The sequence below is a fragment of the Oncorhynchus keta genome, chromosome 3, assembly GCF_023373465.1.
Source record: "Oncorhynchus keta strain PuntledgeMale-10-30-2019 chromosome 3, Oket_V2, whole genome shotgun sequence".
Classification (NCBI taxonomy): domain Eukaryota; kingdom Metazoa; phylum Chordata; class Actinopteri; order Salmoniformes; family Salmonidae; genus Oncorhynchus; species Oncorhynchus keta.
Window position 1 is genome coordinate 4,164,049 of NC_068423.1, and position 17,017 is coordinate 4,181,065.

Below are 17,017 nucleotides of genomic sequence, written 5' to 3' on the forward strand. Positions count from 1 at the left end.
CTATATATATATCATATATATATCTTTTTCTTGCAATTAAACCGCCAAAGCTTACGTTTTCTTGTCCTGCCATGTTCTTTTCGTAGTAACTTTTGTTCTTTTTGATGCCACAGTAACAGTTGTTTCTAACAAGAAAATTATAAAGGTCAAACACTGAAAGGGAGTATTACTGGAAACAGGATATAGAAATATATATTTATTGCAATCCTTTTCATTGAAAACATTTATGTTGGTCACTGGAGGCAAAGGCCTACTGCATTTTAACTGATACAGAATCGTGTAGATGTGTGTCCATCTCATTGCAAAGTAATAACACTGAAATTTGGGTTCAAAAGCAAAACAACAATTCCCTGACGTCCACCATTAATAGCACCAATCGATTCTTATCCCTACATTCTTCTGCTGTATGGGGGTGAATATTTCAAAATGGACAGTGAATCAATCGTAATCCTTATACAGTAATTTCAGCAGCTTGTCCTGAAGTGCATGTTAAAACATTAATTTCACTCTCTCGTCACCCATTGAAATATAATTTACGAGAAGGTTCAAAGCCCCTCAGACCACAGAAATGTTCATGTGTACTTATCGGTAAGTACATTCAATATGGCTGCCAGTCCACCCATCACCGAACATAGACTTGAATGGGGCTGTCCATTCTGGACATTCTATTTTTATGGTCACTCCTCCCCACCCCTCAAATCCTACGCCCCAGCCCTATTTGTTCTCTGTCCCTCACTCCAACACCGGACACTGGAACGTCTTAATCCAGGCTAAATCCTCCAGCATCCCCCAGTGCATGTAGATAATGGAGCAGATCACCAGCACATGCATTATCTGGTGGCTGTTGCACCAGTAGTCGAAGAGGCCTGGGCTAAAACGCTCGGGCACCCGGCTAAGGTTCACCAGGCCACCCATGATTGCCAGCATGTCCATGGTGAAGAAGAGGCGCAGCGAAGCTGGGTTGCCTACACCGTCGCCCAGCCAACGGAATAGGAAGAGGAGCACACGGAAGAGTGCCTGCCAGATGAAAGCACGAAGGCGCCCATAGTTGCTACGCGCTGTGGTGGCACAGAGGATGCCCCAGGCTGAGATTAGGCTGTAGGTCAGGAGGGCCAGGATGCAAGTGACAGGGTAGCACATCAGGGTGATATAGATGATGGGCAGGCATCCTGGTTGACACAGAAACAGGAGAGTCAATGAAGATGGATGTGTGAGTGACTGTGATGAGAATAGGAAGGAAGGATACGTTTTCAAACATATTTCAAACAACTGATCTGGAATCTGACTTTACCTACCCAAGGTGTTGACCAGGCAGACTCCGACCATGTCAAGGGAAAGGAGTGTGTCGTAGATGGGCTCCCCGCCCTCATGGTTCATGAAGGTGTGGTAAAGCACTGAGCCCACGGTGGGGGACAGGCAGGCAAGGTAGTGAAACACACACATCCATGTTTGCTCCACCTCGGACCAGGGGATGTTAAGTGGCAGCAGCACAAGGAAACAGAAGAATGGGATTCCTGGATGGATGGAGGGAGATCTCAGTATTGATCGACTTTTGAAGTCTTGACTCTTATTTTGCCATGCTTTGCTAATTAGAGGTTCAAGCAGCAAATCTGCAAGAAACCTTATTGTATTTGTTGGGGTTCATTATTATTATTATTCCATAAGGGCAAATTCACACAAATTCAAATTCCTGTGAGATGGTAAGGCCTACAAGGTTGAGACTTTGCAAAAAAAGTAAAGGGCAACATCTTGTCAAGCAGTGCCATGTAAATTGGCCACATGGTGGTGCTATAACAAGCAATTGAAGATAATCTTTGAAAGGTCACGCCCTTCACCTCATGAGACCTAGGGAGAATCTCAATACTCATTGTGTCCTCTCTCCTTCTCAAAACCCACTGAATGAGAAAGCCAGAAGTCCTGATTTGAGGAGGTGAGGAGAGTGGACGTGAGGAGTATGCAGCTAGGATTCTCCCATAGAGTCATAAAATGTTGTACATATGTCCCTCTCCTCACAAGAAACAATTTGCCTCTAGGACCCATAAGGTGATGGATTTTCCAGCCATTTTGAATTTGTGAAAAACACTTAAAACGCTACTCCTCCCGCACCGAATGACCGATTTGCACAAAACCTAAAACATGGCCTCTCAGTTCTCTCAATGCAATGTTTTCCAGGCTAGCACCTCAAACAACTTGGCCACTACTAACCATTGAACATCCACATGGGCATGGTCTGGCACATTCTACAGTATCTGAATTCTATGGTATTTCAATTCAATCTTTCAAGGTAAAGATGACATGTATTTAATAATGTTTTGTTGTAGTGGGGACATTAAAAGTGTGATTTTGTTTTCATTTTATGTTTAGCTCACATAATATCATTTAAAAGTATACATTAAGGTGTCTGTAATAGAGTCAATGTGGCAAAAACTAATGTTGACATTAATAAATGCATTTATATACCTTCCAAAATATTTTTTCAGAGGAGTACCAAGATGGAGGCACAGTGGATTCAACACAGTCTAGGTCAGTTATATTGGTACCAGTATATGCAGGGGAGTACACCAGATAAAGGCTTACTCTGTGTCCTTGAAATGGCCCTCATAGTATAATAGCCCTGCAGTTTGTTTTGTCCAACACCATTGCATTTCTCTGAAGTCTCTCTCACAGGTGTATTGCAGCCTGCTGAGCAACTCTCCTATGCTAATCCCCTCCTGAGTTAGAGTTAGTGTTAATGTGCTTAGCTACAGAGGATATCCAAGGAGGAGTCACATCATAGAGGCTGCCACACTTAGTTCAAGGGTGCATAGCTGCACGTGCTTAAACTACGAATGTTCTGCAATGTTATGCATTGCATAGCATTATGCACATCTCAGTTGTAGGGTTTCTGAGAGAGTGGAAAATAATCATACAAACAAAATGTATCCTAAATGTATGATAATAATTCCTTCTTTTTTTTGGTGCATCTTTCAAGTTTCATGCATAGCCTATTGAGAGTTGTTGCCAAAGATAGAAAAGTGTTTTGACTATTTTTACCACTTTAATGGGTCAATCATACAACTCCAAGGCCAATTACTAATGCAATATATCCAGGACAAGGACAGATTACCAGTAATCCCCCATATCCTTGTCTCTTTACACATACTTGTAAAGTACCGGTATGCTTGTAAATGGCCCAGAAGTGAGAGTAGCCCAAAGTGGCCTATTTTTCAAACTTGCAGCTGTTAACAATTTCATTACTGGTGTAGTAAGACATCTACTAGCCTACAAAGACTACATACTCACTTAGACTAATACACATGAGATGAGACAATTTAGTTTTAAAAAACAGGAGAACCATAGATAACACTTTATATTGAATTATTAATCGTGACTACACTTTGTAAATAGTATCAACAATAAATCAATTAGTATTTCATACATTTTTTGTAAACATGAAAATGTATAACCGTTACAATTATCAGTTATATATGTATAATCATTTAGATATATATAAACACATATATAATGAGACATTCATGAGTTATTCTGAAGTGTAAATTATCAATAAACTATGCCAGTTCATATATCAACGGTAGGGGCCGTATACTTACCATGGGTATAAATGTTACCAAATTCATTGTGCAAGTAGAACAAGCTTCTGATGCACCCCTGAAAGGTTGAAATTGGCCGGTAGCCCGTCAGGATCAAGTCATTGAACTGAAGATGAGGAGGGGTTTTCTCCAAATTCAGTAGTCGTGGTCCATGTAAGCAAGCCATGGTGGCTTTCTCCAGCCAATGTCCCCCTGAGTTTACAGGACATCAGTTGATCGTGCAATATAAATATATCCTGAAAGAGTCTCCAGTAAGAACTTTAGGCACATACATTGTCAAGTCAAGCAGGATAGTTGGCAGGATAATGTCGGCACGAGTCTCATCCTTGGAACAGGTACTGAACTTCTTAGCAAGCGACCTGTTGAGCTCACAGAGTGGCATGCTTTCTGTGTGACCAATCAGCAATCACTGTTATTCATAGGGTTAAATCTGGTGTAATCCTCACTGGAAAGCTGTGTGCGGTGTGCTTTGCTCACTATTTCAATGTCATATACCTGTTGCCACCAAGCCTCTACTCAACATTCTCCTCGATTTGTCTGTCGTGGAGTTTGTAGGCTGCATGCACAGTATATTCTAATGCTCTTGCTCTACAGTACTGTCATTTCAGTGGCTAATCTAGGGATTGCACCACCTTAATGAGTATGAGGAATAGTTGGGATAAAGATGCTTTAATAAAGAAGCTATGGTAAATGTGGCACAGGCCATTTCAAGATGGGCAACCTGCAGCACTGCTCAAACACACTACCACCTATTACACCAACAAGATATTGTTTGAAAGCAATGACATCACATCTTGAAAGATAAAAAATAAGTACATGCATAAAATAAACTTTTGCCACACTGATGGTATTTCCAGTCTGTTTTTATTCCATCAAAACTGTCCAAAAATGTACAGGTGTTTGCCACAGGTAGTAAAACAAAACAAAAAAAACTTTCCCATACAAAATACATTTGTTTGAGTTTGAGTTTATAAAACTATGCAGACAAAAACTGGACTGATTCAATCAACACATTAAATATTTGTAGCACACAAACTCTCAAAACATGATTCACCTTATCCAGTAAGTGGAGAAAGACAGGTGGTTACAAAATGAAATAAGACAGACACATAATCAAGATACATTTGTAGAAAATATAAACTACAAAGAAGGTATGCCCTAACAAGACTTAAATGTGTGTTTTCTTAGTTCTAGTGATATTACAAACATGGCATGAAAACTATAAAAAAATATGTCAGGCAGGACTGGTTTGGCACGGACAGGGAGATATTAATAATTATAGAAAAACTAGAGATCAATTAAAAAGGGAATTAAAACAAATATACAACAACAACAGCAATGTAAAAAAATCTAGTGAAGTTAAATGCTGTAAATGGCCACCGTCACCCTGGTCAACCTACGAGGAGAAAGACAAGAGGGAGAGAAAGTGGTCAACACAATACATATTTATACTGCCTAATATTTAAAATCTATAGGATCATCTATAGGACACGTTTAGTCTACCTTTAATGTTTTACCTTAGTATCCACTGTTCCCAAAGAATCCTGTTAATTCATATTTCTTCTCCTTTGCACCTCCTGAAAATAAAAGGAAAAAGTATAGAAAAAAGAAGACAATTTCGTATCAATTTCTCTCTTATCTGCCCAAGATAACCACTCAAAGACACAGACGTTTGTATGCTTGATTACATAATAACACGGCTCTTTAAATATATCCAGAGGGGCACTGCAGACAGTGTCCCTCACAAAATCTGGCACGGCAATGCCAACACTTCAACAGAATCTTTCAATAACTTAAATTCCTTGGTTGAACGTGTGCATGGCTGCGGGAAGATGTTTTGGGTTTGGGGTCCTGTCGATGGGGTAATAAAGTCATGTAAGGAGTAATAAAGTAAGGAGTAATGAAGGCCAGTTCACAAATTGTGGACACTTATTTTTAATAATAATGAAAAATAAATGTATATATCGGGGGGTGCTGCAGTCAGCACGCCTACTTCCCGCGGCTATGCATGCGTGATCATGCAGTTTAAGTTCTTCTACTAAAAAACTGAGACATGCATGTCAGACAAACAGGGTAAAATTACTTATGACCTCAGCAAAAAAATAAACATCCTCTCACTGTCAACTGTGTCTATTTTCAGCAAACTTAACATGTGTAAATATTTGTATGAACATAACAAGATTCAACAACTGAGACAAACTGAACAAGTTCCACAGACATGTGACTAACAGAAATGGAATATTGTGTCCCTGAACAAAGGGGGGATCAAAAGTAACAGTCAGTATCTGGTGTGGCCACCAGCTGCATTAAGTACTGCAGTGCATCTCCTCCTCATGGACTGCACCAGATTTGCCCGTTCTTGCTGTGAGATGTTACCCCACTCTTCCACCAAGGCACTTGCAAGTTCCCAGATATTTCTAGGGGGGGGAATGGCCCTAGCCCTCACCCTCCGATCAACAGGCCCCAGGCGTCCTCAACAGGATTGAGATCTGGGCTTTTCGCTGGCCAATGCAGAACACTGACATTCCTGCCTTGCATGAAATCACTCACAGATCGAGCAGTATGGTTGGTGGCATTGTCATGCTGGATGGTCATGTCAGCATGAGCCTGCAGGAAGGGTACCGCATGAGGGAGGAGGATGTCTTCCCTGTAACGCACAGTGTTGAGATTGCCTGTAATGACAACAACTCAGTCCGATGATGCTGTGATACACCGCCCCAGACCATAACGGACCCTCCACCTCCAAATCGATCCCACTCCAGAGTACAGGCCTTGGTGTAACGGTCATTCCTTCAACGATAAACGCGAATCCGACTGTCATCAATGAAGAGCACTTTTTGCCAGTCCTGTCTGGTCCAGCGACGGTGGGTTTGTGACCATAGGCAATGTTGTTGCAGGTGATGTCTGGTGAGGACATGCCTTACAACAGGCCTACAAGCCCTCAGTCCAGCCTCTCTCAGCCTATTTTGGATAGTCTGAGCACTGACGGAGGGATTGTGCGTTCCTGGTGTAACTCGGGCAGTTGTTGTTGCCATCCTGTACCTGTCCCGCAGGTGAAATGTTGGGATGCACCGATCCTGTGCAGGTGTTGTTACACGTGGTCTGCCACTGCAAGGACGATCAGCTGTTCGTCCTGTCACCCTGTCGTGCTGTCTTAGGCATCTCACAGTACGGACATTGCAATTTATTGCCCTGGCCACATCTGCAATCCTCATGCCTCCTTGCAGCATGCCGCATGCCTAAGGAACATTCACGCAGATGAGCAGGGACCCTGGGCATATTTCTTTTGGTGTTTTTCAGAGTCAGTAGAAACGCCTCTTTAGTGTCCTAAGTGTTAATAACTGTGACTTTAATTGCCTACCGTCTGTAAGCAGTTAGTGTCTTAATGACCGTTCCACAGGAGCATGTTCATTAATTGTTTATGGTTCATTGAACAAGCATGGGAAACAGTGTTTAAACCCTTTACAATGAAGATCTGTGAAGTTATTTGGATTTTTACAAATTATCTTTGAAAGACAGGGTCGTGATAAAGGGATGTTTTTTTTTTTGCTGAGTTTACTTTACAATGATGACAACAGTTATATATTGGAATCCTGTATGATACTATGCATTTCATTATACTGTAGGAAGCAAGCTTATGTCCTATAAAAGGCAGGCACTCTGAGTTTATCCTGCACAATTTGACAGAATCCACTCACTGGTTACAATATTAGGGCCCTCTATAACTTGTCCATTGAAAGTGGCATAAGTTTGCTTTATATTTGTCATTTCACGTACACTACCTGTCAAAAGTTTTACAACGCCTACTCATTCAAGGGTTTTTCTTTATTTTTACTATTATCTACTATTATCATTCTAGAACAATAGTCAAGACATCAAAACTATGAAATATAAAATATATTTGAGATTCTTCAAATAGCCACCCCTTTCCTTGATGACAACTTTGCACACTCTTGGTATTCGCTCAACTAGCTTCATGAGGTAGTCACTTGGAATGCATTTAAATTAACAGGTGTGCCTTGTTAAAAGTTCATATGTACTTTTCAGCCAATCAGTTGTGTTGTGACAAGATAGGGGTGGTATACAGAAGATGGTCTTTTACCAAATAGGGCTAAGTCCATATTATGGCAAGAACAGCTCAAATAAGCAAAGAGAAATGACAGTCCATCATTACTTTAAGACATGAAGGTCAGTCAATACGGAACATTAAGAACTTTGAAAGTTTCTTGCAGTCGCAAAAACAATCAAGCACTACGATGAAACTGGCTCTCATGAGGAACGCCACAGGAAAGGAAGACCCAGAGTTACCTCTGCTGCAGAGGATAAGTTCATTAGATTTAGCAGCGTCGGAAATTACAGCCCAAATAAATGCTTCACGGAGTTCAAGTAACAGACACATCTCAACATCAACTATTCAGAGAAGACTGTGTGAAGTAGGCTTTCATGGTCAAATTGCTGCAAAGAAACCACTACTAAAGGACATCAATAAGAGGAAGACTTGGTTGGGCCAAGAAACATGAGCAATGAACATTAAACCAGTGGGAATTTGTCCTTTGGCCTGATAAATCCAAATTTGAGATTTTTGGTTCCAGAGGCCGTGTCTTGGCGAGATGCGGTGTGGGTGAACAGATGATCTCCGCATGTGTATTTCCCAATGTAAAGTATGGAGGAGGAGGTGTTATGGTGTGGGGGTGCTTTGCTGGTGACATTGTCTGTGATTCATTTAGAATTCAAGGCATTCTGCAGTGATACGCCATCCCATCTGGTTTGGGCATAGTGGGACTATCATTTGCACTGAGATGCTACTAAGAAGGAGTGTGATGTAGTGCTGCATCAGATGACCTGGCCTCCACAATCCCGCGATCTCAACCATCAGGACTGCGATTACTTACCACGGACTAGCAGAACCCTTTTTCTTATTTCACGACTCTGACGAGCCCGAGGATATACGGCTCCCTCGGGAATAGGCACCGACCCCAGTGATCCGCTTAAAGAGGAGGCGGAGAAAGAGAGGCCGGAGGGCGGGCTGCCTTCTGAGGAGTCAGAGGTGATCGAATAAACCCCCACTCCCCTCAATTCTGCTAGCAAACATGCAATCATTGGACAATAAAATGGATGTGTTATTTGGGAAGATTAAACTACCAATGGGACATTAAAAACTGTAACATCTTACACTTCGCGGAGTCGTGGCTGAACGACGACAATATCAGCATACTGGTTATACGATGTACCGGCAGGATAGAACAGTGGCATCTGGTAAGACAAGGGGCGGCGGTCTATGTATGTTTGTAAACAACAGCTGGTGCACGATATCTAAGGAAGTCTTGAGCTATTGCTCGTCTCGGCTATTACCTACCGAGAGAGTTTTCATCTATATTCTTTGTAGCTGTTTACATACCACCACAGTCAGAGGCTGGCACTAAGACCGCACTTAATGACCTGTATTCCGCCATAAGCAAACAAGGAAACGCTCACCCAGAGGCGGTGCTCCTAGTACCCGGGAAATTTAATGCAGGGAAACTTAAATCAGTTTTACCACATTTCTATCAGCATGTTAAATGTGCAACCAGACAGAAAATAACTTTGGACCACTTATACTCCACACACAGAGGTGCATACAAAGCTCTCCCTCACCCTCCATTTGGCAAATCTGACCATAATTCCATCCTCCTGATTCCTGCTTACGAGGAAAAATTAAAGCAGGAAGCACCAGTGACTAGATTAATTTAAAATGGTCAGATGAAGCAGATGCTAAGCTACAAGACTGTTTTGCTAGCACAGGCTGGAATATGTTCCGGGATTCCTCCAATGGCATTGAGGAGTACACCACTTCTGTCATTGGCCTCATCAATAAGTGCATCGATGACGCCGTCCCCACAGTGACCGTACGTACATACCCCAACCAGAAGCCATGGATTACAGGCAGCATCCGCACTGAGCTAAAGGCTAGAGCTGCCGCTTTCAAGGAGCCGGACTCTAAGAAATCCTGCTACGCCCGCCGACGAACAATCAAACAAGCAAAGCATCAAAACAGGACTAAGATCGAGTTGTACTACACCGGCTCTGACGCTTGTCGGATATGGCAGGGCCAGCAAACCATTACAGACTACAAAGAGAAGCACAGCCGAGAGCTGCCCAGTGACACAAGCCTACCAGATGAGCTAAACTGCTTCTATGCTCTCTTCGAGGCAAATAACACTGAAACAGACTTGAGAGCACCAGCTGTACCCAGAAGACTGTGATCACACTCTCCGCAACCGATGTGAGTAAGACCTGCAGACAGATCAACATTCACAAGGTCGCAGGGCCAGACAGATTACCAGGACGTGTACTGCGAGCATGCATTGACCAACTAGCAAGTGTCTTCACTGACATTTTCAACCTCTCCCTGTCCAAGTCTGTAATACCAACATGTTTTAAGCAGACCACCATAGTGCCTGTGCCCAAGAACACTAAGGTAACCTGCCTAAATGACTACCGACCCGTAGCACTCACGTCTGTAGCCATGAAGTGCTTTGAATGGCTGGTCATGGCTCACATCAACACCATCATCCCAGAAACCCTAGACCCACTCCAATTTGCATACCACCCCAACAGATCCACAGATGATGCAGTCTCTATTGCACTCCACACTGCCCTTTCCCACCTAGACAAAAGGGCCTATGGACCCACCTGGACCTATGTGAGAATGCTATTCATTGACTACAGCTAAGCGTTCAACACCATAGTGCCCTCAAAGCTCATTAATACGCTAAGGACCCTGGGACTAAACACCTCCCTCTGCAACTGGATCCTGAACTTCCTGACGGGCTGCCCCCCAGATGGTAATGGTAGGTAACAACACATCCGCCACGCTGATCCTCAACACAGGGACACTTCAGGGGTGTGTGCTCAGCCCCCTCCTGTACTCCTTGTTCACCAATGACTGTATGGTCAAGCACGACTCCAACACCTTCATTAAATTTGCAGATGACACATCAGTGGTAGGCCTGATCACCGAGAACAACATGATCAAAACGCCCCCATTCTCATCGACGGAGCTGTAGTGGAGCAGGTTGAGAGCTTCAAGTTCCTTGGTGTCCACCTCACCAACACACTAACATGGTCCAAGCACACCAAGACAGTCGTGAAGCGGCACGACAAAACCTATTCCCATTTGGCATGGGTCCTCAGATCCTCAAAGGGTTCTACAGCTGCACCATTGAGAGCATTCTGACTGGTTGCATCACTGCCTGGTATGGCAATTGCTCGGCCTCTGACCGCAAGACACTGCAGGTGGTAGTGTGTACAGCCCAGTACATCACCAGGGCCAAGCTTCCTGCCACCCAGGACCTCTATGTCAGGCGGTATCAGAGGAAGGACCTAAAAATTGTCAAAGACTCCAGCCACCCTCGTCCATAGACTGTTCTCTCTGCTACTGGAGCACAAAGTCTAGGTTGAAGAGGCTTCTAAACAGCTTCTACCCCCAAACCATATGACTCCTAAACAGCTGGTCAAATGAATACCCAGACTATTCGCATTGCCCCCCTGCCACTCTCTGTTGTCATCTATGCATTGTCACTTTAATTAACTCTACCTACATGTACATACTACCTCAACCAACCAGTGCCCCTGCACATTGACTCTGTACCAGCACCCACCTATCGTTATTCTTTTACTGCTCTTTAATTACTTACTTTTCTCTTATTCTTAACTATATTTTTTTAAATTGCACTGTCGGTTAGGGGCTTGTAAGTAAGCATTTCACTGTAAGGTCTACTACACCTGTTGTATTTGGCGCATGTGACTAATACGATTTGATTTGAAATTGAGATGGTTTGGGATGAGTTGGACCACAGAGTGAAGGAAAAGTAGCCAACAAGTGCTCAGCATATGTGGGAACGCCTTCAAGACTGTTAGAAAAGCATTCCAGATGAAGCTGGTTGAGAGAATGCCAAGAGTGCAAAGCTGTCTTTAAAGCAAAGGGTGGCTATTTGAAGAATCTCAAATATGAAATATATTTTGATTTGTTTAACACTTTTTTGGTTACTTCATGATTCCCTGTGTGTTATTTCATAGTTTGATGTCTTCACTATTATTCTACAATGTAGAAAATAGTACAAATAAAGAAAAACACTTGAATGAGTAGGTGTTCTAAAACTTTTGAACGGTAGTGTATATATTTTTTAAAGATGTGATTTGATATTTTATAAACAATAGACAACATACACATACAAATGACGATCATCATACAAACATCACACCTGCCCAGACCCACCCCTATCTCCAGTGCCCTTATCACTTTCTGCCACATGGCCTCAAACTGCACAATTTTGTTTCTCTCCGTCGCCCACGTTCTTTCAATTTTGAGATTATCAAACATTTGACCTTTCCATTGCGTGAACGCCGAAGAATGGGCTGATTTCCAGTTTGAGTAGAATTTTAAAAATTATAATTGATGAGAAGGTTATTGTCCAACTCATTGGGTTTCTCACTGCACCCTCATTTGCCATGTCTTGAAATATACACAGAAGAATTTTAAAAATACATTTACATTTCAATACCTCTGTAACATCAATCTTTGTAACTCCGCCCATAACGTTTGAATTTTCCAACATTCCAAGAAGGCATAAATTATTGAATCATTAGTAGTTTACACTTCAGACATGACTATGCCATTGTGCTGTATAATTTGTGAATTGTCTCTTGTATAATACATTCTATACATTAATTTATACTCGATTAAGCATGCATTTTCATTAGCTGTTACCCGGTTAGTTATGTTCCAACATTCCATCCATCTTGGTTCCAATAGTTTATATATTTTTGTAAGAGATTGTTAGTTGTAAAGGTTTTGTATAGATTACCTATAATATGAATATCCTTTTCTGACTCAAATAAGATTCCCTCAAGATTGCTCTGATGTCCAGATTTCAAATATACATTTTGTGACATAAAATATGCATTTGAAAATATCTACATTGATCGACCCAAAATTGCTTTTTAAAGCTATCATGGAAATAAATGTATTTCCTATTACCAATTCATTTATGGTTTCTATGCTTTTAGTTTTCCATGTGGGACAATTTATCAATGAATTCTGAAAAGCTATCCAAGGATTGTTCCATAAGGTTGTATTTGTTATTTCTAAAGGTTGGCTGGCTACTTAAATCAGGATATATTGTATAAAGAAAGGTAAAAACAAGTGAGTTTAGGGGTAGCAAAGCAAAGCACAAAGCAATAGAAATAGCTATGTGAAGCTAGCAGGTGTGCAAAGCTGTTCTATCTTAACTGCTACTCTACTTTCCAGGATCCAGTCTATTGTCTATTTGACTTCTGACTGGTTACCATAATCCCTTAGTCAAAATACAATCAAGCTCATGGTGTCTTGCTCAAAGTGGTGATGTGAACTCAACTTTGCTCCACTCTTCTTACTTCATTGGCACTAGGTCATGTTCAATAGGCATTTAACGGGAAAAAACGGACTGAAACAGGGAGGGACTCTACCGGGACTTGTCCAATATGAAACTCTCATTTCCATTATCAATTGCCAACCGTTTGAAAGCGTTTTTGCATTGCGTGCCCTAATGAACATAAGCTGGGTCTGCTTGGACTGTACTTTTTACCTCGCCATGATTTGCCCTGCGGGTGAATGTGCAGCTTGAGGTGCTGCTGAATGTGTATCTGGTGCGGTGGCTGAAGCAACGCAGTGTCAGGCCCGTGTGGCGGGGCTTTCATTTGGGTGCTGGGCGCAGATGCAAGGGAGAGGCTGGCAGTGCCCACAGGCTTGGGTGGGGCCTCTGAAACAGCTGCGGCAGGGGCCTCGGGGGGGAAGAAGGACACTACGGGCACAAATGAGGGGATGGGGGGATAGGAGATGGAGGGCCAAGGAGTGGGAGCTGGGGGGAAGGAGACAACTGAGGAAAGAGAATTAAGGGATTTTATAGAAGAGAGGAGGTGTGGATGGCATGGCAGGATGAAAGAGGGATGAAAGAAGGGGAGAAAGAAGGGGAGGGTTTGTATAGCACACGGAGATGCAAAAGGAGATGCACAATCAGGATGAACACAAAGACAACAAGACAGAACAAACCAAAGCCAGACTGACACTGAACAAAATATGAAACACACGGAGATATGCTATATATACTAAAGTATGTGGACACCCCTTCAAATTAGTGGATTTGGCTATTTCAGCCACACCCCTTGCTGACAGGTGTATAAAATCGAGCACACAGCCATTCAATCCCCATAGATAAACATTGGCAGCAGAATGGTCTTACTTTAGAGTTCAGTGACTTTCAACATGGCACCGTCATAGGATGCCACCTTTCCAACAAGTCAGTTCGTCAAATTTCTGCCCTGCTAGAGCTGCCCCGGTCAACTGTAAGTGCTGTTATTGTAAAGTGGAAACGTTTAGGAGCAACAATGTCTCAGCCCCGAAGTGGTAGGCCACACAAGCTCACAGAATGGGACCGCCTGAAGTGTGTAGCGCGTACAAATATTCTGTCCTCGATTTCAACACTCACTACCGAGTTCCAAACTGTCTCTGGAAGCAATGTCAGCACACAAACTGTAAAGTTTGGTGGAGGAGCAATAATGGTCTGGGGCTGTTTTTCATAGCTTGGGCTAGGCCCCTTTGTTCCAGTAAAGGGAAATCTTAACGCTACAGCATACAATGTCATTCTAGACAATTCTGTACTTCCACCTTTGTGGAAAGAGTTTAGCGAAGGCCCTTCCCTGTTTCAGCAAGACAATGCCCCAATGCACAAAGCGAGGTCCATACAGAAATGGTTTGTCGAGATAGGTGTGGAAGAACTTGGCATGCACAGAGCCCTGACCTCAACCCGATCTAACACCTTTGGGATGAATTTAAATGCTGACTGTGAGCCAGGCCTAATCGCCCAACATCAGTGCCTGACCTCACTAATGCTCTTGTGGCTGAATGGAAGCCAGTCCCTGCAACAATGTTCCATCATCTAGTTGCAGTGGTTCCCAAACTTTTTATAGTCCTGTACCCCTTCAAACATTCAAACCTCGAGCTGCGTACCACTCCAGCACCAGGGTCAGCACACTCTCAAAAGTTGTTTTTTTGCCATCATTGTAAGCCTGCCACACACAAACTATACGATACAGTTATTAAACATAAGAATGAGTGCGAGTTTGTGTCACAACCCGGCTCGTGGGAACTGACAAAGAGCTCTTATAGGACCAGGGCACAAATAATAATATAATAATAATCAATCATTTTGTTCTTTATTTAACCATCTTACATATGAAACCTTATTTGTTAATCGAAAATTGTGAATAACTCACCACAGGTTAATGAAAAAGGTGTGCTTGAAAGGATGCTCATAACTCTGCAATGTGGGTTGTATTGGAGAGTCTCGGTCTCAAACCATTTTCCACACACAGTCTGTGCCTGAATTTAGTTTTCATGCTAGTGAGGGTCGAGAATCCACTCTCACATAGGTACGTGGTTGCAAAGGGCATCAGTGTCTTAACAGCTTGATTTGCCAAGGCAGAATATTCTGAAATCAGAAATCTGGCAGTGGCTTCTGATTAAATTCAATTTTCACAATTTCAATGAGGCTCTCTTGTTCAGATATCGGTAAGTGGACTGGAGGCAGGGCATGAAAGGCATAACGAATCCAGTTTGTGTCATCCGTTTCAGGAAAGTACCTGCATAATTGCGCACTCAACTCATTCAGGTGCTTCGCTATATCACATTTGAAATTGTCCGTAAACGCAAGTTCATTTGCACACAATGGTCATACAATGGTCCTTCTGTGGCTTCTGCGGCTTCATGCTCAGTTGGTAGAGCATGGCGCTTGTAACGCCAGGGTAGTGGGTTCGATTCCCGGGACCACCCATACGTAGAATGTATGCACACATGACTGTAAGTCGCTTTGGATAAAAGCGTCAGCTAAATGGCATATATTATATTATATATTATAAAGACCTGTGTGTTGTCCTTGTTAATGTAGACAGAGAAGAGCTCCAACTTCTTAATCAAAGCCTCAATTTTGTCCTGCACATTGAAGATAGTTGTGGAGAGTCCCTGTAAGTCTAGATTCAGATCATTCAGGCGAGAAAATACATCACCCAGATACAGTGCCTTGCAAAATAATTCATCCCACTTGGCGTTTTTCCTATTTTGTTGCATTACTACCTGTAATTTAAATGGATTTTTATTTGGATTTCATGTCAATGGACATACACAAAATAGTCCAAATTGGTGAAGTACTTTTTAAAATTTTATTCTAAAAATGTTTTAAAATGGAAAAGTGGTGCTTGTAAAAAAGGCATTGCTTAAAGAAAAAAATAAGCAAACATGTTTGGTGTTTGCCTGAAGCATATGTGATACTCCCCAAACATATCGAAGACGTCTTGCAAGCTGTCAGGCATTCCCTTGGCAGTAAGAGCCTCTTGTGCATGCTGCAGTGTACCCACATGGTCAGATGAAATAAATATTTTGCGTTTTGGCCATCAAGAAAAACGCTATTCCTAGCGCAAATCCAACACCTCGCATCACTCCGAGAACACCATCCCCACAGTGAAGCATGGTGGTGGCAGCATCGTGCGGTGGAGATGTTTTTCCTCGGCAGGGACTGGGAAACTGGTCAGAATTGAAGGAATGATGGATGGCGCTAAATACAGGGAAATTCTTGAGGGAAACCTGTTTCAGTCTTCCAGAGATTTGAGACTGGGACAGAGGTTCACTTTCCAGCAGGACAATGACTCTAAGCATACTGCTAAAGCATCACTCGAGTGGTTTAAGGGGAAACATTTAAATGTCTTGGAATGGCCTAGTCAAAGCCCAGACCTCAATCCAATTGAGAATCTGTGGTATGACTTCAAGTTTGCTGTACATCAGCAGAACCAATCCAACTTGAAGGAGCAGGAGCAGTTTTGCCTTGAATAATAGGCAAACATCCCAGTGACTAGATGTGCCAAGCTTATAGAGACATACCCCAAGAGACTTGCAGCTGTAATTGCTACAAAAGGTGGCTCTACAAAGTATTGACTTTGGGTGGAGGTGAATAGTTAGGCATGTTGTACAAATGAAATGATACAACACCCCGCCCCCCCCCCCAAAAAAAAATCTATATTAATTCCAGTTTGTAAGGCAACAAAATAGGAAAAATGCCAATGGGGGTGAATACTTTCGCAAGGACAGCCATGTGAGAAACTCGTCATCATGCAAGCGGTCGGACAAGTGAACATTTTGGTCAGTAAAGAGAACTTTAGTTCTCAATTATTATTATTTTTAAATCAATACTTTGCCCCTTGATAACCAGCGCACTTCTTTTTTTTTCTTTTTTGTGTGAATTTTACCACTTTTTCTCCCCAATTTCGTGGTATCCAATTGTTGTAGTAGCTACTATCTTGTCTCATCGCTACAACTCCAGTACGGGCTCGGGAGAGACGAAGGTTGAAAGTCATGCGTC

At 42.4% G+C, this 17,017-nt stretch overlaps 2 protein-coding genes across 8 annotated transcripts in view; both read right to left on the minus strand.

Annotated features, from left to right (window-relative positions):
- Nucleotides 1–207: 207 nt before the first annotated feature.
- Nucleotides 208–3,907, minus strand: paqr4b (progestin and adipoQ receptor family member IVb). Its single transcript, XM_035753499.2, has 3 exons — nt 3,591–3,907; nt 1,296–1,514; nt 208–1,169 (listed from the first exon to the last, which is right to left on the minus strand). Exons 1-3 carry the CDS (start codon nt 3,754–3,756, stop codon nt 733–735), a joined length of 822 nt encoding a protein of 273 aa, XP_035609392.1. The 5' UTR covers nt 3,757–3,907; the 3' UTR covers nt 208–732.
- A 530-nt stretch (nt 3,908–4,437) lies between these two features.
- Nucleotides 4,438–17,017, minus strand: part of cmn (calymmin) — a 75,973-nt gene continuing 63,393 nt past the window's right edge. For 5 of the 7 annotated variants that reach the window (XM_035745356.2, XM_052486510.1, XM_052486504.1 and 2 more), the window contains 3 exons: nt 13,196–13,486; nt 5,108–5,167; nt 4,438–4,986 (listed from right to left, as the gene is read on the minus strand). In XM_035745356.2, coding sequence (XP_035601249.2) covers nt 5,109–5,167; nt 13,196–13,486 — 350 coding nt within the window. In that variant the 3' untranslated portion in view covers nt 4,438–4,986; nt 5,108. The remainder of the gene's footprint in view (nt 4,987–5,107; nt 5,168–13,195; nt 13,487–17,017) is intronic. The other 2 variants (XM_052486516.1, XM_052486515.1) reach the window with 1 other exon arrangement.

Coding starts and splice junctions, on each gene's coding strand:
- paqr4b (XM_035753499.2), bottom strand. CDS start 3,756: ATGGCTTGCTTACATGGACCACGACTACTGAATTTGGAGAAAACCCCT. Junction 1,515..3,590: donor TGGTAACATTTATACCCATG/GTAAGTATACGG, acceptor CCATCCATCCAG/GAATCCCATTCTTCTGTTTC. Junction 1,170..1,295: donor CTGCCTGGTCAACACCTTGG/GTAGGTAAAGTC, acceptor TGTGTCAACCAG/GATGCCTGCCCATCATCTAT.